This window comes from Oryx dammah, unplaced genomic scaffold (genome assembly GCF_014754425.2).
Source record: "Oryx dammah isolate SB20612 unplaced genomic scaffold, SCBI_Odam_1.1 HiC_scaffold_2, whole genome shotgun sequence".
NCBI lineage: Eukaryota > Metazoa > Chordata > Mammalia > Artiodactyla > Bovidae > Oryx > Oryx dammah.
The window spans coordinates 84,320,369-84,344,104 of NW_024070186.1; the positions used below are offsets into that span (position 1 = coordinate 84,320,369).

At 49.6% G+C, this 23,736-nt stretch overlaps 1 protein-coding gene across 1 annotated transcript in view; it reads right to left on the bottom strand.

The window, feature by feature from the left end:
- The window catches only part of XXYLT1 (xyloside xylosyltransferase 1), a 190,306-nt gene that overhangs the window by 139,224 nt on the left and 27,346 nt on the right, over positions 1-23,736 (bottom strand). The window contains exon 2 of the mRNA XM_040249227.1: positions 21,071-21,218. Coding sequence (XP_040105161.1) covers positions 21,071-21,218 — 148 coding nt within the window. The remainder of the gene's footprint in view (positions 1-21,070; positions 21,219-23,736) is intronic.

The window sequence follows — 23,736 nt, forward strand, 5'->3', positions numbered from 1 at the left end:
AAACCATAATGGGAAAAACATGAAAAAGAGTGTGTGAGAGAGAGAGAGTGTGTGTGTGTCTGTGTGTGTGTGTAACAATCTCTTTGCTGTAGAGCAGAAATTAACACATTGTATATCAACCATAGGACTTCCCTGGTGGCTCAGACGCTAAAACGCCTGTCTACAATGTGGGAGACCCGGGTTCGATCCCTGGGTCAGGAAAATCTGCTGGAGAAGGAAATGGCAACCCACTCCAGTACTATTGCCTGGAAAATCCCATGAACAGAGGAGCCTGGTAGGCTACAGTCCACGGGGTTGCAAAGAGTCGGACACGACTGAGCGATGTTCCTTCCTTCCGTTCCTATCAACTATACTTCAACAGAAATGTTTTTAATAAAAATACTCTGTAACTATAAAAAGAATGCTATAAAAGCTATATAAAGAACTATAAAAAGCCCTAAATATACTGATTTGAAGATATCAACAAGACATATTCAGTAAAAAATAAATAAATAAATAATGCGCAGAACCTTTCCAGGGAGTTGAGAACTTGATGGCAGGGAGGAGAGTAAAAAGACTTATATACATATATCTTTGTATACCCTTTTGTGTATTCTGAATTTTCTACCATGTGGAGGTGGTTGAAAATAAGACAAAAATTTTAAATGAGTTCCATCAATGTGGTAAATCTGTATGTATCCATATCTAAAGGTATATCATGTTATCAAATGGAGGAAAAAAGTAAATCTCATTTATATAAAAACCTTTCGTTGTGTATTGATGTGTATGTTCATAAATGCACAGAAAAAAGCTTAAAATGAAACATACTAATCTATTTACAAAGCTCACACTTGAGGAGGGGAGTAGAATTGGGGTAAAGAAGGAAGAAGGAAACTGTTCACTGGTTACCTTTAAAAATCTACATTTTTAAGATATTTCTAATTGACCACCCAGAACTTCTTGCTTTGATTACTGTACTCCTTATTTTTAAAAGTTCTGTTTGGTTGTTTTTCAAACATATCAGTGTATTTTTTTAATAGCTCCCTGCGTATTCTCAGGCTTGTCTTCTGTTTCTTCAAACATAGTTAACATACATTTTTTTATGATCTGAAATCCTAAAGGGTCTAATTCTGCTGTCTCTGCCAGTTCTCACTCATTGTACCCTGCTTTTTTTGTGCCTGGTTCTTTTGAGCTGTGCACTGTTCATTGTCCTTGAAAGTTATTTGTGAGAAAGAAGGCGGCCACGGCAACGTTCAGCTAAGTCCTGCCAGGGTTTACAGATCATCCCTTTTACTGGTAAAGAGCAGGCCCTGGAGTCAGGCAATTCATGTTCTGTCCAGCTCTCCCATCAGAGCTGTGTCTTGGGGCAATTCACCTGATCCTCCTGGGCCCAGATTTCTCACCTGTAAAGTAGGGAATTATGCCTTTCTCGGGGCTAATGGGGGATAATACATTATAGTAAGGCACTCAGCACATGCCTGGCACAAGGTGAGACTTCTCTAAATCATGACATCTATCATTACTATAGCACTTTACCACAAGGATCTGAGCCAAGGAGACGGCAGCAAGAATACAGCAGGGGGAGGGCGACTGGGAGGGATGATGGGGAACAGAATGTCCTCTGAACTAGCCTGGAACCTCTGTGGGGCCAACAGACATGAAGACTACATCTGAGCACGTCACCCGGGCCACCGAGTCCACGGCGAGTGTCGATAAAAAGTGCTACAGAGAGTAAGACACAAGTGAAAGGAACTGTGATAAACCATGTGCCCCCTGGCCCTCAGGGCCCCCAAGCTTGCTGCTCAGACAGTGATCACCCCAGAAAGGCCACTGTATAGTCACGTGGCCCAAAGAAGGGCAGTGTCAACAAGGCAAGAGCTAGCTCCTAGAGCCCCTGCTCCCCAAAAGGGCTGGTGTGTCAGGGACAATAAGCCGGGAACAAAGAGGTTCTGTGCAGAGCAGCCCCAAGGAAACCTCTGGCTGCATTCCTGCTCACACCTCTGCGCTGCTTGGATGTGAACACCCACGCCAGGGTCCCCCCACTCCCAGACCTTCACACCATTATTTGCTAACTTAATGACTTGCACTCATCCCTGCACCTCACTGAAAACCCTTCTGGGTCCACATAGCCTTTGAGAGAGCAGCAGACACAACCCCAACCCAAGGCCTGGGGCAGACAGCAATGCAAAAGGGCAGCATGCTGGCGCCAGAGAAAACCCGCAGAAGAAGCGAATCTTAACAACACTGAAATTTCATCTTCTAGGACACAGTGAGTAGAGATCTAACAATCGTTAGCCATTCAAAGTAAGGTGCAAACAGCCTGAAAAAACCATCCTCTCTGCTGTTAGCGTTTCTCCAACACGATTCTTTCATGCAGTGTTTTTCCATAAATCTATTTCTGATTCTTCACAGCCCCTCACTGTGATGCTCTGGGACTGTCACTCTTGATGCTGAAGGAGCTGGAGGCTAGGAAGCTAGCTGCTGTGGTTCTTATCTGAGGTCACCCAGGAACCTGGGGACATTTAGTCAGGTCAGCCCCTGGAACAAAGGCTGCCACCAACGTCAGGGACATCGGCCAACAGCTCAGCAAGTGATGGGGGAGGATTACGACACAGGAAATGACAGTCGTGGCAGACACAAGGGAGGAGACAAAGAAAGCACTTTGAAAAAAGCCCAACATTTTTGTTTCTAACAGGACCTGGAATTTGCTGCACGTGGTGTTCTAGAAACTGTCATCATCTTAAGCAAATCTGGTGTGGATGTGTGGCTAAAAGAACAGATGCACGTGCACACACTCATGTTACACGCTGGCATCTCTATGTTCCGGTCAGAGCTGCTGGCCAGATCAAGGAAGATGGGAGGTGACGAGAGGTCTGACTCTAGTAGGGGTGGTGGTGGGCGGGGACTACGATCTCGTGGGTTGCTGGGGCAACCTGAGTATCTCATTTCCAGTCCCCGTCTCCTTCAGTACATCCAAGCTGTACTAAACATGTATGACACGCAGCTACCCTGATGACCTACCTGCCCTGCAGAATCCAGCCAGGCTGGGGAACATAAGGGCAGACAGTCAGGAAGCATCTACCCTACTTCCCTAAAATCCTGTGATGCCATTTCAGAAACCCCACAAAAGAGAAGCACCAAAAGTCCCAGTTATGGAGAGTTTATAAAGCAGTTTCACACGTACCAACTGAAGCATGCCAAGACTTATGCTCAATCAGAGAAGAAGTTTTTAATCCCCAATTGGTAGAGTAGAAAACAGAGGCAGAAGGAAAGATCTATAGATTAAGAGAGACTCAGCAAATATTCACATATTTCTGGTGGGTGTGTAAAATGGTACTGCCACTCTGTAAAAGCTTAGCAATTTCTTGAGCAACCAAGCAGGAACTACTATAAGACCCAGCTACTATTCCTTCCTATATGCAGATGATCACACTCTAATGGCAGAAAGTAAAGAGGAACTAAAAAGCCTCTTGATGAGGGTAAAGGAGGAGAGTGAAAAAGCTGACTTAAAATTCAACATTCAAAAAACTAAGATCAAGGTATCTGTCCCATCACTTCATGGCAAATAGAGGGGAAAAAGTGGAAGCAGTGACAGATTTTATTTTCTTGGGTTCCAAATTCACTGCTGATGGTGACTGCTGCCATGAAATTAAAAGATGCTTGCTCCTTGGAAGAAAAGCTCTGACAAATATATACAGCTTATTAAAAAGCAAAGACATCACTTTGCCAACAAAGATCCATATAGTCAAAGCTCTGGCTTTTCCAGTAGTCACATATGGATGTGAGAGCTGGACCATAAAGAAGGCTGAGCACTGAAGAATTGATGCTTTTAAACTATAGTGCTGAAGCAGACTCTTTAGAGTTCCTTGGACTGCAAGGAGATCAGACCAGTCAATCCTAAAGGAAATAAACCCTAAATATTCACTGGAAGGACCGATGCTGAAGAGGATGCTCCAATACCTTGGCCACCTGATGTGAAGAGCCAACTCATTGGAAAAGACCCTGATGCTGGAGAAGATTTAAGGCAAAAGGAGAAGGGGAATGGCAGAGGATGAGATGGTTAAATAGCATTACTGACTCAATGGACATAAATTTGAGCAAACTCCAAGAGAAGCTGAAGGACAGGGATGCCTGGCTTGCTGTAGTCCATGGAGTCACAAAGAGTCAGACTCGACTTAGTGACTCAACAACTATTCCTTCAGGCATTTATTCCAGAGAAATAACAATTTATATTCACATAAAAACTTGGACAAAAGTGTCATAGCAGCTTTACTCAAAATAACCCAAAACTGGAAACAACCTCTGTGACTGTGAAGTGGCTCAGTCGTGTCCGACTCCTTGTCACCCCACGGACTGTAGCCCACCAGGCTCCTCAGTTTGTGGAATTTTTCAGGCAAGAGTACTGGAGTGGGTTGCCATTTCTTTCTCCAGGGGATCTTCCCAACCCAGGGATTGAACCTGGGTCTCCCGAATTGCAGGCAGACACTTTACCATCTGAGCCACCAGGGAAGCCCAACTTAGATGTCCTTAAATGTATGAATGGTGAAACAAACTAGGGCATGTCTATACCACAGAATACTTGGCAATAAAAAGCAATGGATTCTGATATCTGCAACAACTTTAAAGAAGCTCCAGAGAATTACGTTGAGTGGGAAAAAGTCATTCTTAAAAGGTTACATACTTTATGATTCCATTTATAGAACATTCTCTGAAATGACAAAGGTATAGAAATGGAAAACAGATTAATGGTTGTCAAGGGTGAGGTGGGGATGTGGGGAGTGGGTGTGGCCACACAAGAGCAACATGGAGCCTCATGATGGAATGCTGAGGATGGAATCTTGACCACATCAATGTCAGCATCCTAGCTGTCACGTACGTAGTCTTGCAAGACGGTACCACTGGGAGAAAGTGGGTAAAGCATCTCTATATTCTTTCTTACAACTACATGTTCATCTACAGGTATCACAAACTTAAAAGTTTAATTTACGAAAAGAGAAAGAGAAAGACTTCAGAGACATGTAGCCCTTGTCTGAATCCTGACTTGCACAATCCTATAAAAAACATATTTCTAAGACAACTGCAGAGTGAACACTCCTTAAATATTACATAAGAAGGAATTGTTAATTTTGTTAAATGTAATGAGATACTGTGTTTATGTAAACAAAAAGTACTCATTTGTCAGAGATACTTATCAAAGTACTTAAGTATAAAACAATATGATATCTAGTGTGTACTCTGAAACAACCCAGGGTTGAGGGAGAAGGCAGTGGGCGGGAGTAGAGATAAAATAAGATTGGCCATGAGCTGATAACTTTTGAAATTGGTTGAGAGTTTGTTACTCTACTATTGTATATATTTGAATTTTTCAAAATAAAAGGTGCAGAAATTTTTTAAAAAGGCCCAGAAAGGATACTCACTGCCTGGCCTAAGGCTACACCATCAGTAAGAAAGAGAAACAGATGCCAGAGGCATCCAGCTAAGCTGTGAACTCGGAGCTCTCACTCTCTAACCAGTGTTGGGTGCTAAGCAGCCCATGATGGAGGCCCTCGGGGCCCAGGAAACCCAACCTTCACCAGAGATGCCACCCATCAGGCTGAGTGGGAGGCTCAAGGAAACAGCAAACCCTGTCCTTCTTTGACAGAAGAAACAAGTGTTCTCAGAGGCCAAACAACAGAAAAACTGTGTTCATCTGATTCACCTTGGAAAACAGGACTACCAGCTCATCCTCCTTGCCCTCTGTATCAGAGACCACTCCAGCAGTCCAGGGGAAAAAGACGACTGCATTCAAATGTCACATTCTTCTCAAAGCCTTCCCAAAATTCCTTGGTCAAAGGTGTACCCTTCTTTACCCTCTCACAGAACTGTGCTTACATGCCCTGAATCAGTTATCTTGCTGCCAGTGAAAACATCAATCACGATCTCACAGCTTCTAAGACAATTCAGCCACAGCTTAGCTGAATGCCTCTGGCTCACAGGCTGCAACCATCCCAGCATTCACTCCTGTGGCTGTTGGTGGGCCTCAGATCCTCTGGGCTATTGGCCAGGGACATCAATTCCTTGCCATGCAGGCTACTCCACAGGGCAGCTCATTAACAGAACAGCCAGCTTCCTCCAGGGCCGGGGCTCGCAGAGAAAAAAGATATCCAAGACGGAAGCCAAGACTATATATAACGATCTCAGAAGCTTTGCCATATTCTATATGTCAGCAGTCAGAAAGTCCAACTCAAGTGAAGGGCCTGAACACCAGGAAGTGGGAATCAATGACTCCCTACGACACCCCCAAGTCCATCCATTTGTAGGACAGGAATGTTTCATTCCTTCACTAGAAAATAGTCATGAGAGCATGACCCATGTCTGATGCGTGTCTTTCCCCTCTGCCCTCCCCTCCAGGACAGAGCCTCTGTATCTAAGACCACAAATCACACACCTGTCCCTTCCCACACCCAGGTGGCCAGGTTTGGGACCACATGGTCCCACCTGCTCTGGTCCCAGAGGACTGGACTGATGACAAAAATTCAACAATTCAAGGCCTGTGGGATGGCCAGAAGATTCTCTTTCAGGATCTGAAATGGAAAATACCCAATGACGATGCCTGTTATGGGGAAGTCATACCAAACGAAAGCCGCCCCACAGGCTTCAGTTCTGTGGGAACAGAAAAAAATGTTTTAAAAACGCAACATGGAGAGAAGAAAATGGAGAAGTATATACAGAAACACAGAGACCATGAGAATGACAGAAAGAGAAAGAATCACTAGAACAGAGGGGTCCCCAGAACTGCCCCAAGTTCCAAACTCTCTCATTCCAGCCTCTCCCATAATAATCCCTCCCCCTGTGTTGACTTGCAGGAGTCTTGCTTTCTCATAAAAGAGGAAGAAGAGAGAGAAGAGGAAGAGCATATCTAGGCAGGGCTCCAGGGAGGTCATCAGGGCCAGGACGTCCCGTCAGAGGGCTTGAATGAGGGAGCTTATTAGAGATTAGCCACCAAACCAATTCACAGTCAAAAGTTCACTCCTAGCCCAAGCCCAAGCCCCTTAGTTCCCCAAATTTCACAGTGTGTGATTAGTGACCATAAACGACATACTTTATTATGTGATGCTGCTGCTGCTGCTGCGTCACTTCAGTCGTGTCCGACTCTTCGAGACCCCATGGACGGCAGCCCACCAGGCTCCGCCATCCCTGGGATTCTCCAGGCAAGAACACTGGAGTGGGTTGCCATTTCCTTCTCCGATGCATGAAAGTGAAAAGTGAAAGTGAAGTCACTCAGTCGTGTCCGACTCTTCACAACCCTATGGACTGCAGCCCACCAGGCTCCTCCATTCATGGGATTTTCCAGGCAAGAGTACTGGAGTGGGGTGCCATTGCCTTCTCCCCATCACCCACTGGACCCCACAATCTCCCTCACCTCTCAGGGAGAAGTTATGTCCCAGAGCCTATGAAGGGAGTGAGACTACGGCAGGAACCAGCTAAGCCTGATTAAGAAATCAGTCCTGAACCAAGGCAACAAGCTGGTGTGAGGGAAAGAAGCCAAAAAGCCAAGGTGTGTGGTGTCGGAGAAGACTCTTGAGAGTCCCCTTGGACTGCAAGGAGATCCAACCAGTCCATCCTAAAGGAGATCAGTCCTGGGATTTCTTTGGAAGGACTGATGTTGAAGCTGAAACTCTAATACTTTGGCCACCTGATGCAAAGAGCTGACTCATTGAAAAAGACCCTGATGCCTGGAAAGATTGAGGGCAGGAGGAGAAGGGGATGAGAGAGGATGAGATGGCTGGATGGCATCACCGACTCGATGGACGTGAATCTGAGTGAACTCCAGGAGTTGGTGATGGATAGGGAGGCCTGGCGTGCTGTGATTCATGGGGTCGCAAAGAGTCGGACACGACTGAGCACTGAACTGAAGGCCACCTTTAGAACTGCCTGTGATAGCTCTCTGACAGAGAAGCTCTAAGACCGCACTGTGTCTGGGACTTCCCTGGTGGTCACGTGCTCGGCAGTCGGCAGGCCACAACTAAAGTACCCGCATGCTGCAACTAAGATCCAACACGGCCAAGTAAGTAAATTTAAAAAAAAAAAAAAAACAAAAACCAGCCTTTTACCATCAGAACTCTGCACCCATGTGGCTGACTGTACTCACTGGAGTCCCTTCCCTACTGAGAGTTCTTATCCATCCGTGAAGGGAATCACCCCCATCCACCTACCAAAGGCTTTCAGATTTTACAAAAATGTTCAGGTTCACATCAGGTCCCATCACACCTGACAGGACTCTCAAAAGCTTTTCACCCTCCAAAGGTCCAGGCAGAGGCTGCCCTGTGGACAACCTGCATGCCTAGGGAGCCTGCCCTCTGGGGGCCCTTCTGCCAGGCAGAGTGGTGACTGGGTGTGTGCGGCAGCGTTTCAGGCCAAAGGAAGAGTCGAGCAAGGCCAGGAAGTAGGAAAGCTGAGTGCACGTCTGACCACAAATAATTTCAGGCAGCAATAATTTCTGGATGGAGGAGAGCATGGCTGTTGGGGAGCACCAAGAAACTACGCTGAAGGCGGGTGGGAGAGCGGGGGGTGACCAACAAGAGTAGTGGAAGCTTTAATCCCTGCAGCGCTCGCTCTCTCCTCTCTCTCTCTGAAGGCCTAGCCCCAGCCAGGAACATTCCAGGACGTCCTGGAGACACAGTAAGGGGTGCAGAAAAGAAAAAAAGAGCAAGCTGGAGATTCAGTCCGAAATGCTTCACCAGTGGGACCTGGTCATCAGCAATTACACAGCTTGTGTAGAGAAGTCGGATCTTCTCCTGCCAGGGGGTGATGCACACAGACAGGGACAAGGAGAAGATGCCCCTTCATGTACTTAATGTCAACCCCAGAGGTGCTCGCTGGGCACGCCGAACTGAGGGACTTGGGATCTGCTGCCACCTGAAGGGGCCGCATCCCCAGGGCAGGCTGGCCTCTGCCCAGGCTGAGGCCCAGGCTGCATGGCACATCCCTCACCCAGAATGCCTGCCCTTCTCCTCCCACCCTCAACCCCGCAGGCCTCAAGGCCTGGCACAGCCTCATCCTTTTCAATGAAGCTTCCCCTCTGAACACTGGCAGAAGTCCTGGTATCTGGTCCATTCTCCATGCAAATAATCCCACAGTCCAGGCCCAGGCTGCTGACCTCTGACCTCAGGCTCTGTGAGCACCCACCCTCTCGAGGTCTCTCCTCAAGAAGAAGAGGCACCCCCAGAAGGCAAGCCAGCAGCACCCATCCAGCACCCTGCGTATGGCAGTAGACAGCCAACCTGTCAGAGAAGACAAGACATCAAAAATAAACCTCCTGATAGCAATAAACACTAGCTGATGCCTTTGACTAGTGGCCAAGAATTTAAAAGAGGATCTTGAAAAGTCAAAAGATAGAACCTAATGGGGAGACCAAAATGGAAGGTATTACTGTTCAATTTGGCAACTATTTTCATTAACTTACAAACAGCCTCCAGCATTAAGTTAATAGAATGTGATCTCTGTCACAGTATTATTTTTAACATTTTATGAGAAATCTGCTCAGTTCTCCCTCTTCCAAATAAGACGAAGTGCCTCAAATTTGCTCCATATGAGCTGCCAGCAAACAGTTGTCACTGTGATCACTGGACACACGTGTGTAACCTTTGTGCAGTATTTACTCAGATGTCTTCACTCAGGCAAGTTCCTGCGGATCTGTTTTTCCTTCGGCTTTCTTCCACAGGAGAACCCCCGCCCCTCCAGACACATCGAGCGCTGGAGTCAGGACCCACCGTGCTTCCTCAAGGCTGCAGCAACCCATCAAGAACTGCTCATTGAGAAGGTCCAAGCTCCTGCGGTGACTCACCCACAAAGAACATGCAGTTTCTATGCAATTTATCAGAAGCTGCTGGACTTCATCCCCAGGCAGTTCTAAACAGCCTTAAGATTAAAAAGTACCAAGGCAGTGAGTCGGCTCTGGTGTACGGAGGTGACCCACAAAATAGGCTAGTGCAAGACACAGCGCTTGTCAGAGCTTTATGTGCTGACACGCACAGGACCCTCCAGGAGTAAAAGCACCAGCGACCCATGTTGTTAGTCCCAGGGACTATGGCTCTTCAGGCCACAGCTCAGTCCCCATGCAACCTTTTGACATTTGTGTAGTCAGTTATCCCCATTTTCTAAACAAAGAGTCAGAAATACTGAGAAGCCAGGCTGTTCACCCAGAGGCTCTGTTAGGGGTTAGGCGGTCTCAGTTGTTACTTTGCCCAGAGAACTTGGAGAAGCCCAGCGGCCCCTCCTCCTGAGGCAGCTCCTGAGACATGCAGATACCCCGGCAGTCACAGCAGGTGGGAAACTCAAGTACCACCTTGTCATTGCTGGGCTGCGGTGCAGGATGCTCTCGCAAACCAGGCTGGAGAATGTGGCTGAGGCCCAAAGCCTCCACAGGACCTCACTCTCCTCTCATACAAGTAAGCCTGAGGGGGCGCAGGAGAGACAGGGGGACGGGGCCCCCCGGCCCCCACCCAGCTGAGGCAACCCTGTTCCTGCCCACTTCTGCAGTCTCAGGAGCCAGAAGAAAACTCCAGAGAGATGGGAAGCCACATTCACGTATGAGACTTTTGACACAGTGACCACACCCACTAGTAAGCAGGGTCCTAGGGCCAGTCTCCATTGCTGTCCTCCAGGGAGGAATCAAGGAAGGGAGAGAGCCCCCCGCCCTGACAGCCAGATGGTGGAGACAGAGCAGGAACTCACCCCAGGTCTGCTAACCTCAGTTCAGTTCAGTCGCTCAGTCGTGTCCGACTCTTCTGAGACCCCATGAACCGCAGCACACCAGGCCTCCCTGTCCATCACCAACTCCCAGAGTTCACCCAAACCCATGTCCATCGAGTCAGTGATGCCATTCAACCATCTCATCCTCTGTCATCCCCTTCTCCTCCTGCCCTCAATCTTTTCCAGCATCAGGGTGCTGACCTCACATCCACAGTAAACCAACCCTGAGGCCACTTCACCCCTGAAGCAAGCAGAGACCATGGGACTAACTGTGGGTATGGCTGCCACCTTTCCCATGAAGGATTCCAGGGGCTGGCAAACCAATCAAAACAGCATCAGTGAGTTTAGTGGGCCCCTTGTTTCTGCTCTCTCTCAGTATTGAAGCTGATGGGGTTGGGACAAAGAAGAGGCCCCCTCAGGATCCCCACCACTCTCTACTGCACCCCAGGTTCTAGAATTCACGTACATCCCCCTATGGGACCCTTCCTGGTAGACACAGGTCCGCCTCACTGATGGATGATTAAACATTGGTTATAGACTAGTTTTCTGATTTGGGTTCTAACTGAACAAAGTTATAAAGTTTCATAAACCAGCTTTAAAAGCCTCTGTTTTATAAAACTGCTAGGAGAGAACAGTGGGGAATATTAATGACCCCCCGTGGTAGTAAGTGAAAACACAAAAAGCACAGAACAAAGAAATCCAAACTGAAAATAGCTTTTACTACATGTGTCAAATTTCACCTAAGGGGGAAAAAAGAAAAAGACGGAATTTTAAAAGCTTTCTGCAAAAGGCTGCACAATGATCTCAGTGTTTCAAAGCAGGAATGAATGAGAGCTGCCAGTCTGGATTTTCCCACTTTGGTTTTATCCCCCACATGCAGGCTTTCCAACCTGGACTCCATTCTTTTTCACGTGGACCTGTGAACCTGGGTTGAGATTCATCGGTGCACAAATTACCCGTGATTCACACCAGCCTTTTCCATCTAGCACCACTGACCTAAAGTGGATCCCAGAATGTCCTCACTAGAGTCCAAGTGTCTACCTCCAGCCTCAGGACAGCAAGGCCCCCTGGAGAGATGGCTGAAAGAAGGGTGCTCAAGAGTGATGGCACCCATGATGCCAGGAGAAGGGGGCGCTGGGAGCAGGCAGGGTCGGGCCACCCTCTACTCATCACCAGTCGCCTTTTCATTCTGTTCTACAACAGCAAGCATCACAAGAGGTTTCAGAAAGGTGACTCTGGGGCAGAAGACGCTGAGGGCCCAAGTCCTACACCTTCAGGGAGTTGACAGCATTTTGCATTTGCCCGATCTTTATACACAGATGTCCCTAGGACGCACAAGCGGTATGGGGCTGACAGTGTTGATTAATGTGCTAGGACTGCACAGATTTCAGATGCTCTGATTCTGGGAGCAGGTGGAAAAGGTGTTGTGGATTGGGGGAGAACCATTTTAAGCTGCATTACTCCATTTCCAGCTCACAGTAACCCTGAGAGGAAGGCAGGTCAGAGATGGGCATCCTCACCTGGGAGACAAGTGGTCAAATGACTTGCCCAGGATCACCCAGAAAATCTCCTTCTCCCACATCAGAAGCTCCTTCCAAAAGGCAAAACTGGGTGCCTACGAGTCTGAGAGTGCCTCCGGCCCCATACACCTTGGTGCTATGTTTGGAGGCACGTCTCACACTGCCAGCTACTGGGCACGCACCATGAACCAGGCACAGTGCTGAGGGCTAATGGAGGCTATCTCGTTAATCCTCTGAATTTTCTCATCCTCATTTTACAGAGTGATCCAGAGAGGAGACAAGCTAACACCTTACCATGTTCCAGGCACTGCTCTAAGCCTATTAAGTATACTAATTCATTTAATTCTTGTAACAACCCCCTGAGCTGTGAACTGTTACTGTCTCCATTTTACAGACAAGGAAGCCAAGGCCTAGGCAGGTTCAGCAACTTGGCCAGAGTCACACAGCAGGCCCTGAGACAAAAAAAGGACCTTAGACGAAAACTACGGGCACCTGAAGAGTGTGGCCTTTAGATAATAAGAATGTATCAATATCGGTTTATTAATTGCAACAAATGTACCACATTAATGTAATACATTAATAATAAGAGAACTGGGGCACATGGGAACTCTCAGTGCTATGCTCACATTTTTCTATATGTGTAAAACTGTCCTAAAAAATAAAGTCTATTGGTTTTTTAAAAAGTGACTAACCTAGACTAGATAGGGAGACCGACGTGGAGAAGATGCATAGGCCCAGAGTGCTGACAATCAAAGGGCATCCTGAGAAGTTGGAGTCAAGAAGACAGACACATACACACAGATCTGGAAGAGTATCCACCGATTTGAAAACTGAAACATATAAAAAACACACACATATACAACCTGCATCGCTGATAAACTCAGGGTATGTACAGTGAGGGAGCGAAAGCCTGGCTGGTAAGGACCAAGGAGATGATGGAGCCCAATATGCTCGCTGAAGAGTGAGGAAACTGAGGCCAGGAGAGAGCTGGAGGGGGACAACCAAGATCCTCATCCCAATACTGCCTCTTAGTCACCAGGTGACTTTGATCAACTCACCGAACTTCTCTGGACACCATAGTGTCCATCTGTAAAACTGGGATGTCAATTCCTGCTTATACCACAGAACTGTTGCTGCTGCTGCTGCGTCGCTTCAGTCGTGTCCGACTCTGTGCAACCCCAGAGACGGCAGCCCACCAGGCTCCCCCGTCCCTGGGATTCTCCAGGCAAGAACACTGGAGTGGGTTGCCATTTCCTTCTCCAATGCATAAAAGTGAAAAGTGAAAGTGAAGTCGCTTAGTCGTGTCCGACTCTTAGCGACCCCATGGACTGCAGCCTCCTCCATCCATGGGATTTTCCAGGCAAGAGTACTGGAGTGGGGTGCCATTGCCTTCTCCACAGAACTGTTAGGAGGCTTAAACTAGATAACAGATCTGCTTTGACAACCCCTGCTCTCTGGGATGTACACAACCTCCTGTGGAATATAAGGTCACAGTAAAGGACAACACGGCGCCCTGTTCCAGCCCGGAGCTGATAACTGGCCAGACCCCACCTCTCTGGCCAGAACACCCATCCAGTACAGTCCTTTCCCCCAAGCTGGGCACTGGTTTTCTCCTGGGAACAAATGGGAGAGACAACCATTGGTGATCTAGATAGCTGTGGGGGTCCCTGGATAGTAAAACTTGGGAACCACTGCTTTAGGAGCAACTGACCTGAAGAAACACCAAAATGAAGGAATCATAATCAGCAGCGACTTACTGTGCAGTCAGTACTTTCCCACACTGACCTTTCCCCACAACAGCCCTGGAACCAAGGGAAAGGCATCCCCACTTCACAGATGGGAAAGCTGAGCCTGGACAGGGGAAATGAGGCAACACTGAACTTTCTCTCCTTACTCAAAGCCCCAAGAACAGTGCTGGAGCAAAGCCAGCCCTCAATTTTGGTTGATTGACTCATGAGCAAACTGAAGCTTCTGCAAATGTGAACCCTCCCTGGACTGTACCCGACGGCAAGCCTGAAGGGTGAGCCTGGACACTTGAGCAGCACAGCTGGGCCAGCCTCTCACCCAAGCTGGGAAAGTGTGGGGCTGTCCCTGATGAGCGCTGGTTGAGAGTCAGCCATGTCCTTGCTCAGTCAGGCTCTGTGACCCAGGGAAGGTCTCTGCCCCTCTCTGTGCCTCAACTCCCTTCTCAGAAAAATGGGGTCACAGTGCCTACTGCACCACCTTCCCCCAGTATAGGTGGACATGAACATCCTCTATAAAGATGAAAGGTTGTGATTAAAGGAGATTTTGTCCCTAGACAGGCAGAGGACACCCACATCCTCATCTCAAATGCCCCCTCCACAGTGTGCCCCAAACAGAGCCAGTGGGAGGGACAGTCCCCACACCCCAAGGATGACCCCACCTGAGACCCCTCCAGCACACAAAGTGGGCCAGAAGCCAGTGCAGCTGGCAGAGCCCATGAGCATCAACCTCAGAAATCCTGAGCCCAGAGGTGCCAATACCTCGAGCACAGGCCGAGACAGGAGAGGTGGTCCAGCCCACCTCCGTGCAGACACAGGCTGTGCACAACTTTACTCCTCAACTGCAGGCAGGGAAACCAACAGGTCCTAGCAGGAACACAGGTCTCTGCTAACATGACCCCATAACACACAGACCAGAGCAAGCAGCTGGCCAGACTCCACTGGGGCACAGACCAGAGCAAGCAGCTGGCCAGACTCCACTGGGGCCTAAGGTCTATCTGCTATGGAGCTGGTTTTGCCTAAAGCTTACTCAGAATCTCCTATACCCCTGCTCCAACAGACACCATGGTAAAAACAGTCAGGTGCCCAGGCTCGGCCCTCAGAAGCCAGATAGTTGCATAGCATGCTCATGCTAACTCTATCACCCAGGTCCAGTTCCAGGGCCCAAGGGGGCCAGACTCATGGGGTCTAGGAGGGAAAGTACTAGCGGAAAAGAGCAGGGTCTCCTCGAACTTTCCAGGACTGAGGCCTCACCAGGGTCTAATCAGGCCGTTGGCCTCCCTCCTCCTGGGCTCCTTCTCCCTGGCCTCTCAGGTTTCTTAAGACAAGCCCGAGCCTGTCTCCAAAAGCCCCTAGAAGTGCACCAAGCTTCAAAATCCTCTTTTCCTCCTTCCTTCCACCTTTCCCTCAACCTCATTTGTCATTATTTCACATATTCATCTCATTCTCATGGGCTATCTATCTCCATTCAGTGTTCAGAGGAAAGCAATGGGACTGGAGGCTAATTCACACTAAAGTGCAAAGGACTACAGGCAAGAGGCCCCAGGGCAGGAATACCTGCACTGGTTGCACAGGGTTGATGAGCTCATAAACCAGTCTGCTTTGTCTACTCTCATAAGTTCTTTACCTCCTCCCGTTCTTAACCCACAGAGTTAAAAGCTGGAGGGAGTTCGTACCTGTTCCCACAGCAGCCATCGTAGCAACATCTGCAATTCCACCCTTCAAAGCCCACCTCAAGTTCCACCTCCTCCTTGGGTCTCATGGAAAGAGCAGGGCTGTGCAAACACTGGGATGCCTATCAGGTCTCACCTGGCTCTGAAGTTCCCCTTATGTATGTGACATGTGTGATACACACGTGTGCACACACACGCACATCCAGAGTAGCTGCTGCATGAAGCCAGGGAGTCTATCCGTGGGTCCCTCCCAGCCTGCCCAGCCAATGGACACTCAGTAAAGATATGTGCTGGGCCCCAACATCTCCTCATGTAGTCCATCCCAGTCTCAGACACCTCCTAAAGCATGGATCTGGTCAAGGACCTCCCTGCCAGATGCTCATAGAGGCTCTGCCCCATGTGTGAGAAGCCAGCCCCCCAGCCTGGCATCTAAGCCCCTGGCACTTGCCAACCTCCCCACCCACCTTCTCTCTCACGGCTTCCCATGCGCCCTAATGTGTCTGTCAATGGAGGCACTGTGCTATCTCCCAAACACTCACCACACTCTTCCCAACTGCCTGAACTGCTCACTACCTGTTTCTACACAGTGGAATTTTACCCACCCTTCAAAGCCCACCTGAAGTTCCACCTCCTCCATGAAGCCCTCCTCCTTCCCTCCAAATGCCTGTGACTCTTCCGCTTCTGAACACTCAGCCCTGTGTGCATCTCCCTTGCGGTTTTCATGACGTCCTGCCTCGTCACTGGACCATGCCGCCCACCCCACCGTCATGAGTCCAGCACACATCTCTGGGACACCCGCAGTGCCTAGCACCAGGTCACGCAAACACCAGACCCTTGGCAAAGGACATCTACTGGCAAAGAGTTGACCCTAGGACAAGAGAGCCTCCCAGGAAAGTCTCTTGGGGTCTGTGGCCAGCCTTACACACTGCTGACCATGTGGGCACCTGCCTTCCGCTTCCCACCATGGACCAGGCATCGTAGCCCAGTCTGGGTAAGAGCTGTTTTTATGGCCTGTTGTCTCTAAGCCAGAGCCAAGAGCTCCTTGGAGCCATGTGACAGAGAAGGAAGCTGCTCTTTGCACCCTCCAGCTCCAGCTGGGCAAAAAAATATTTTCTTTTCCATTGCATAAGACGCTTCCAATGGTGACAAGCCCAACACTACTGACAGGAGATAAAAGCCCTGTGGGTGTGAGTAAGGAGCAGAGAGAGGCCGCGTGTCTGCATAGGACACATGGGTAGGCAAGTGTGAGTGGCAGGAGCAGCCAGCTGCACGTGGCCCCTCCAACATGCAATGGAAGGAGACATAAGGTCTGACTAAAATCAGAGCCAGCGCAATCCACCAGCAAGGCACCTTCATGCTCTCTGTGGACGTGATCTGAGAGGAGTGGATGGTCAGGGTAACACAAACGGGGCTAACCATCGCCACCCAGCCCAGCCAGGCCCCCTCTGCAGGGCTGCAGCGAGGGGTCCAGAAGAGAAGAGGGGCCAGGCTCTGGAAGCCTCAGGAGGCTGTGTGGGTTTGGGAGGTTGGCATGTAGGTTGTGCCATCAGGATAAGCCAGGGTCAAGGCTTCAGGAACCTAGAGGGAGGCCCAGCTCATCCCAGAACTCAGAGAAGGAGCCTTCCCCCAGCTCCTTGCTTCCTCTCCTGTCAAGCGGGGACAGCAACCGCCTTTATGTTCATATGCAGCTGCCTCGGGTCCTTCCAAGAGGCCAGGCATCAACGGGCTTGGGGAACTGTAGAGAACCTTGCCCGTGCCCATTGAGACCCTGGGGCAGAGGCAGCCAACACAGGCAGGCTTTGTAAGGCTAATTTTTGGCCGATGAATTGCACCTGCAGGGAGCTAGCCTAAGGAAATCATCTTAATTAAAGAAAATAATCCTTATACATGAGGACAGTCATCACAGTGTAATTTATGATCGTAGGAAAATAATAGAAAGCATCTAGGTAGCTGAGAACACAGAAATGATAAAGCGAACTAAGGTTTAGCTACTCAATGGAACCATTCAAAAATTTTTCAAAGACTATGATTACATAGAAAATGGTGATGAGTGACATTAACTGAAAAAGTCATGATACAGATTTACTTGTACCATTTCTTTCAATTTTCAGCTTAAATGAAGGTTGAATTTCATACTTTAATAGATAAGAAAGACTCGAATGCTTTAAACATGTAGTCCAACTTCTACTTTGCCTAAATTTTTTAAAAGCTACGTGCTGGGAAGATATTAGAAAATACTCAGAAGTTTATGTAGTAGTAAAAGTATAACTTTTTTTCCATTTTAACAGTTTTCAGATTTTTTAATGAAAGTTACTTTAAAATAGAAAAAGAAGTAAACATATTGTAACAGTTTGGGTATTGCATGGTAACACTTATGCTGCAGAAGCTTCCCTGGTGGCTCAGATGGTAAAGAAATCTGTCTGCAGTGCAGGAGACCAGGGTTTGATCCCTGGATGGGAAAGAACCCCTGGAAGAGGAAATGGCAACCCACTCCAGTATTCTTGCCTAGGAAATCCCATGGACAGAGAAGTCTGGCAGGCTGCAGTCCACTGGGTTTCAAAGAGTCGGACACGACTGAATGACTAACGCTAACTGTGTTTTATAAGGGGGAGGAGAAGAGAGGCGCTATTTCAATACACAGAAATAACCTGAATTTGGGGGACAAACTCCAGACAGGACTTCCTGAGATGTAACTCAAGGGAACACAAGCTTTTCCAAATCAGCCCTCCTGGGTGAGACCAAAGGTTTATGATCCATCCACCCACATCCCATTCTCACTTTCCCAGAGAAAAAAGAACACCGAGAAAGAAACAAAATAAACCAAAATAGCAAGAATGTGGCAATTACACAAGAACAAAATCATCAACAAAGCACAAGACAATAGCAATTTCTATGATTGAAAACAATGAAAACAAAAAAGGCAGCAATAAAGAGACATGACAAACTCAAGACAGCACTAATAGTGCTTTGGAAACAAAGCTCCTTGCGAAAATCACAGGAATTCCAAAGGCTCTGCCCAGTAGGAGTTTTGCAACACTGCCAAGTGTTGTGCAGCAGCCAGACTGCTGGGCGGAAACACCCAAGCTCCGTGGGAGAACTCCAGGAGGGCTCGCTTTATTTTATGATTATCAAACTTTAGTAACTCCTAATAATGTGCTTCTTAGGAAGCAGACTTTGGGTGGATGGATAAATGAACCTCTGAAAAACCCAAGAAAAGTGTCTGTGTTTGGTTCGGCACATCTCACACAGCACCATCCCCATCTCCTGACACTGCCCCCCACCCAGGGCCCCTGGAGCATGTGGAGGGACACCTCCGATCTGACCTACTGCACAGACAGCAAGACCCAGGCCACAGTCTCTTCTCTGCAGATGTGGGCCCAGGGACAGGGCCAGGCTACTGGGCAGGGCAGAGTCGGCGAGGCAGACAGGAAGCACCCTGGGTCCCTAACCACAGTCATCGAGGCAGAGAGTGGAGCCTGGGTCCCTAATTCTTGTCATCTGCACTTAGAGTTCACAGCCTGGTCCTGACCAGCCCCTGGGTGCCCCAAAGCATGACCTGGCCTAGAGCTTAGCATATGATGGACAGAGACCTACCAGCTGATGAGGGAGGAGGGGAAGGAGGAGGAGGCCTGCCTCCCCCCAGATTGCCTGATGTTCTTCATCACATCTTCGGTCACTGAGCCTCTTTCAAGGCCAATCGTGCATCCTGCACAACAGGACTCGGCAGGCCCTTAAGGCCCATCTGGCCAAGAATCTCAAATTGCTAGTTTAACCACAAAACCCTTTGCCCAAATAGAATCCTGCTCCCAAGCCTGCTCTACACAGCGATCAAAATGGACTGTGAGGAGTGAGGCGCGGGTGGGAGAGAGAGGATAAGGGTAAGACCCCCCTCCTCTCTGCTCCCCAGAACTACAAAATCTCCTAGGGCGATTCCTGGAAGCCTGGACTCTTCACTAGGTCAGCTCCTGCAATTCCAGGTGGGGACACTGAGGTCTCAGCAAAGGCACACGGGGTCAGCAGCACAGCTGGGACCAGCTCCTATATCTGTCTGCTCCCTGGAATCCAGGAGGGCAGGGCCACAGCTTCCTGCGGGCTGAGATGCCCACAGCACCTGCACAGGGTCTGCCCAGAGAGATCACACCTGCCCACCTGAGGGGAGAGGAGTGACTGCCAGTCACTCAACTCCTCGGTCAGCACACACGTGTGTGAGCTCCAGGGCTGTGGGGGACTCAGGGCACTGCCGGAGCTGCACCTGGTCTCCCCACAGCATCACAAATGTCAGCTCTCCTCCCGCGCCCTTCAGGTGGGTGAGTCCCCTCTCTCTTTGGACCCGCACTCATGAAGCTCCCTGAGCCCTCGCCTGACAGCTAAGAGAACAGACAGGTGCAGGAACTTACCCCAGGGAGACAAAGTCTCAGCCAAGATGGATGGGCTAGATTCTCCTATGCTAGAACAACCTGCCAACAGGAACCTGGCCTCAGCCTCTGTCTCCTGAGTTCCTGCTTCACCAGGAATTCGGGCAGTGGTGCTCAGCTCCTCTCCCACTTGGGGCTGCTGTGGGGGAGCAGTGACCTCCCAAGTGGCCAGGCTGTCCCCTGGGCTGCTGGATCCCAGCTGGCCTGGGTCACAGTTTGGAGAGCTGCTACCCCAAGATCCCAGAACTCCCCTCCTCACCCCTACAAAGCTCAGCTCATGGCTCACTGTGGCTAGAAATAGGGGTGGGCAAGGGGGCAATACCCAGGGCTCCAGAATCAATCATAGACTATTTGGAGGTGAAGAACCCAGAACCCTGGTATACCCCACAAATGAGACCCCCAACCCCCTACAAGGCTTCTAGTCCAAGGATAACCTGCCGGTGCTTCCACACAAGGCTGACCTATCACAGACCAGACAATCCATCTCTTCTGCCCCACAGGGACCAAAGCCCAGAAAATAATTGTGCATCAGAGTTTCAGAAAAAGTCCTCCTAAGTCATAATGTGCACTTCCAACATCTAGGTTTGATAAGTTAAGTCAGATAAGTACAGGCTCAAACCAGAAAGATCAGGATCACAGACTGAGATACAGCATCATTTATTCCAACCTGCCATTTTACAGATAAGCAAACTGAGTCTCAGAGAGGCGTGTGTGCACGAGGAGCAGAGTCAGGGCTGGAGCCCAGGTGCCCCAACCCAGGGTGTCGGTCCTGCACAACTCACACTGGGGACTCGTGCGTGGGCCCTGGGAGCTGTGCAGCCCAGGGCCCTGCCCTGGAGTCTCTGCGCAGGGAGTGCTGTACACGGAGGGCTTGGCTGCCCCCGCCCTCTCCATCGTGTGGAGTGGAACTCTGTCTGCTCTCTGATACAGAGCGCCAGCAGTACTGGAGCCAGGAAAACAGATGCAAAGTCACACCCCAGGGCCCACTGCCCCACTGCTCAGGTTACCTTTGGGCATGATCTGATGCATGGCCACTGAGAGGAAGAAGATGGAGTCGCTGTAGTAGGTCCCCGAGCCAGCACTGAAGTGCTTCTGCATAGCCTCCACGACAGGGAAGAGCTTGTCTGTCAGCACGCCAACATCGTGAAAGACGACCTGCAGGAGGGCACAGGGAACGACAAGAGTGAGCGCCCCAGGCGGGGACCCAGCACACACACGGGCCGTGGACAGGACAGATATGGCCTCTCCAGGGCCCACGAGAGAGGGACATGGAATCTCTAAGAGCTAAGGAAACGGGGAGCAATGGGGAGTCAGCAGAGTCCAGCAATGGGGATGGGCACCGAGTGTGAGGGTGTGTAGGCAGACACGTGGGGCACAGTGGAAGAGGAGTGGGCAGGGAACGGGAGCTGCCCCCAGTCTGCCTCTGCTTCTGCACTTCAAACTGCACCCAACTGGAGGAAGCCCTGTGCCCAGAGACTGGAAACCAAGTTAAAGGGTCTGGTCACGAAGTGAGGACCTTCAGCAAGTCTGGGGGCCTGGCACTGGCTCCAGCGTCACCTGGAGGCCACTACACGTGTTCTGCATCGCAGTCAGACATTCCACCTCCCTGCCAACAGTGTGACAGGGAGAGGGTCTGGCCACTAGAAAATGAAAAATGTCTGGAGATGCAGTCAACTCATCCATTGACTCAACTACCATTTCTTGAGTGTCCCAGATACTCTGGAGGTACTGAGAGAGGTATCAGGAGAAACCAGACACCACTTTCCTTAAAACACGTAGAGTCTAGAGATGTCACCAGCGGCTGTCACAGGGCTCTGTTTATGAAACCCTCTCATATACACACAGATCAGTCTAAGTTTATGAAACCCTCTCATACACACACAGATCCCCACTACAACCTGGCCTTCAGCAGGCAGACATCCAACAACAACTGAGAAAGTAGGTACTCAGAGATGTTACACTCATCCAAGATCACAGCGCTAACAACTGCCAGAGCCAGAACTGAACCGTGGCCTCCAGACTCCAAGCCTCACGCTCTTTCGGCTCCACACAGCTCCTCTTTTCCAGTGACCCATAGAGGAAAACATCAGCAAGATCAGCAATTAGAGACAGGAGAGCCTCCTTAATCAGTTTCCCTTGTTTGGCATTATTCCAGATGATCAGCCCATCCCACAGAGAGCCCAGCCTCACATGAGACGCCAGATTACCATGCACTCTGCTCACATACGTCTTGCAAGTCTTCCCTGTTGCTCGTGTGCCCTGCAACAGCCAGCACATTCCACTGCACGCAAGAGGAGCTCAATAAATGCACCCAGGCCAGAGCCCAGATGTTCCTCCTCCTCCTCCTCCTCCTCCAATCCTCCCACGAGATCTGCAGATGACTTTCCACCTCCATCTTCCCTGGCAGCTAACAGGACAGGACAAGCCTGCAAGGTGGCCGCCACCTCGACTCCAGGGTCAAGGACCTGTCCGACCAGGGTGCCGACCGTGAAAGGAGGAGTGACACGAGGCCCCTGTCTGGCTGCTGACACTGTCAGCAGCCCTGCTGCAGGAGAAATGACAGATGTGGGCAGTGCCCGAGAAGGCCCCAAGCGGGTAGGCTCCATCTAGTCACTTACCTCTGCCCTTTCCCTCCACCTGCCCAGGTTTCTCCCGGGCCAGCCTCAGTGCCACCTGCCCAAGCCTGCAGCCCCGGAGCTGTCAGTGCTCGGACGGCCAGAACAAGCATGTCACAGCCCTGCCGTGGCCAGCTGTCCCATCTGCTTCCCCCTCCTTTAGGTTCTGCTTTTGGCCAGAAATCTGTTTTTGTCTTAACTCACTTAAGTGTTTCCTTTTTATTCTCAGATCCACTTAAATTTCTAAAACACTGTTAAGCAAAAAAATCCTTTATACTGTGTTAGCCCTCATCATTCCCTATCTGTAAGCCTTTAAATTTTTTATCTCTTCATAAAAGTCTTTTTACAACTTCTTGTCATTTGTCTCCTAATGCGCTGTTTGCCTTTATCCTTTTTCTGACTTTTTTTTTTCCTTTGACTTTTTCCCCTTTCTGTGACCTCTCAACCTGGGTTTCCCTGGTAGCTCAGCTAGTAAAGAATCCACCTGCAATGCAGGAGACATGGGTTCCAGTCCTGGGTTGGGAAGATCCCCTGGAGAAGAGAACGGCTACTCACTCCAGTATTCTGGCCTGGAGAATTCCATGGACTGTATAGTCCACAGGATCACAAAGAGTCGGACACAACTGAACGACTTTCACTTTTGTTTCCAAACTGGGATGTGGAATCCAGACCAGTTCTGCTGTTTCTCAACACAGGTGCCAAACTATGGCTTTGGCCTTGACAACCCCACACACATTGCTCCCCTGACATCCTGGCTGTAAGGGGGCCACAAACTCCACAGGCTTCCCCACCTCCTGTCTTGCACCCTCCAAACCAGCCTCTGTTGTAATGCAAGACGAATTTTCCAAATATGCAAATTCATTTCTCTTCCTCTTTGGCTTCAAAACTTCCACTGGCTCCTCAGAGCCTTGGGTCACAGTCCAAATGCCCCAGCAAGGCCCCACACTAGTGGTTCCAGCTGCCCCTCAGCCTTCCCCTCCCTGGGCGCTGAGGAGAATTGAACCAGGCAGTCTCCACCCTGCCCGCCACACCTTGGTGTCCCTGTGCCCTTCGTGTTT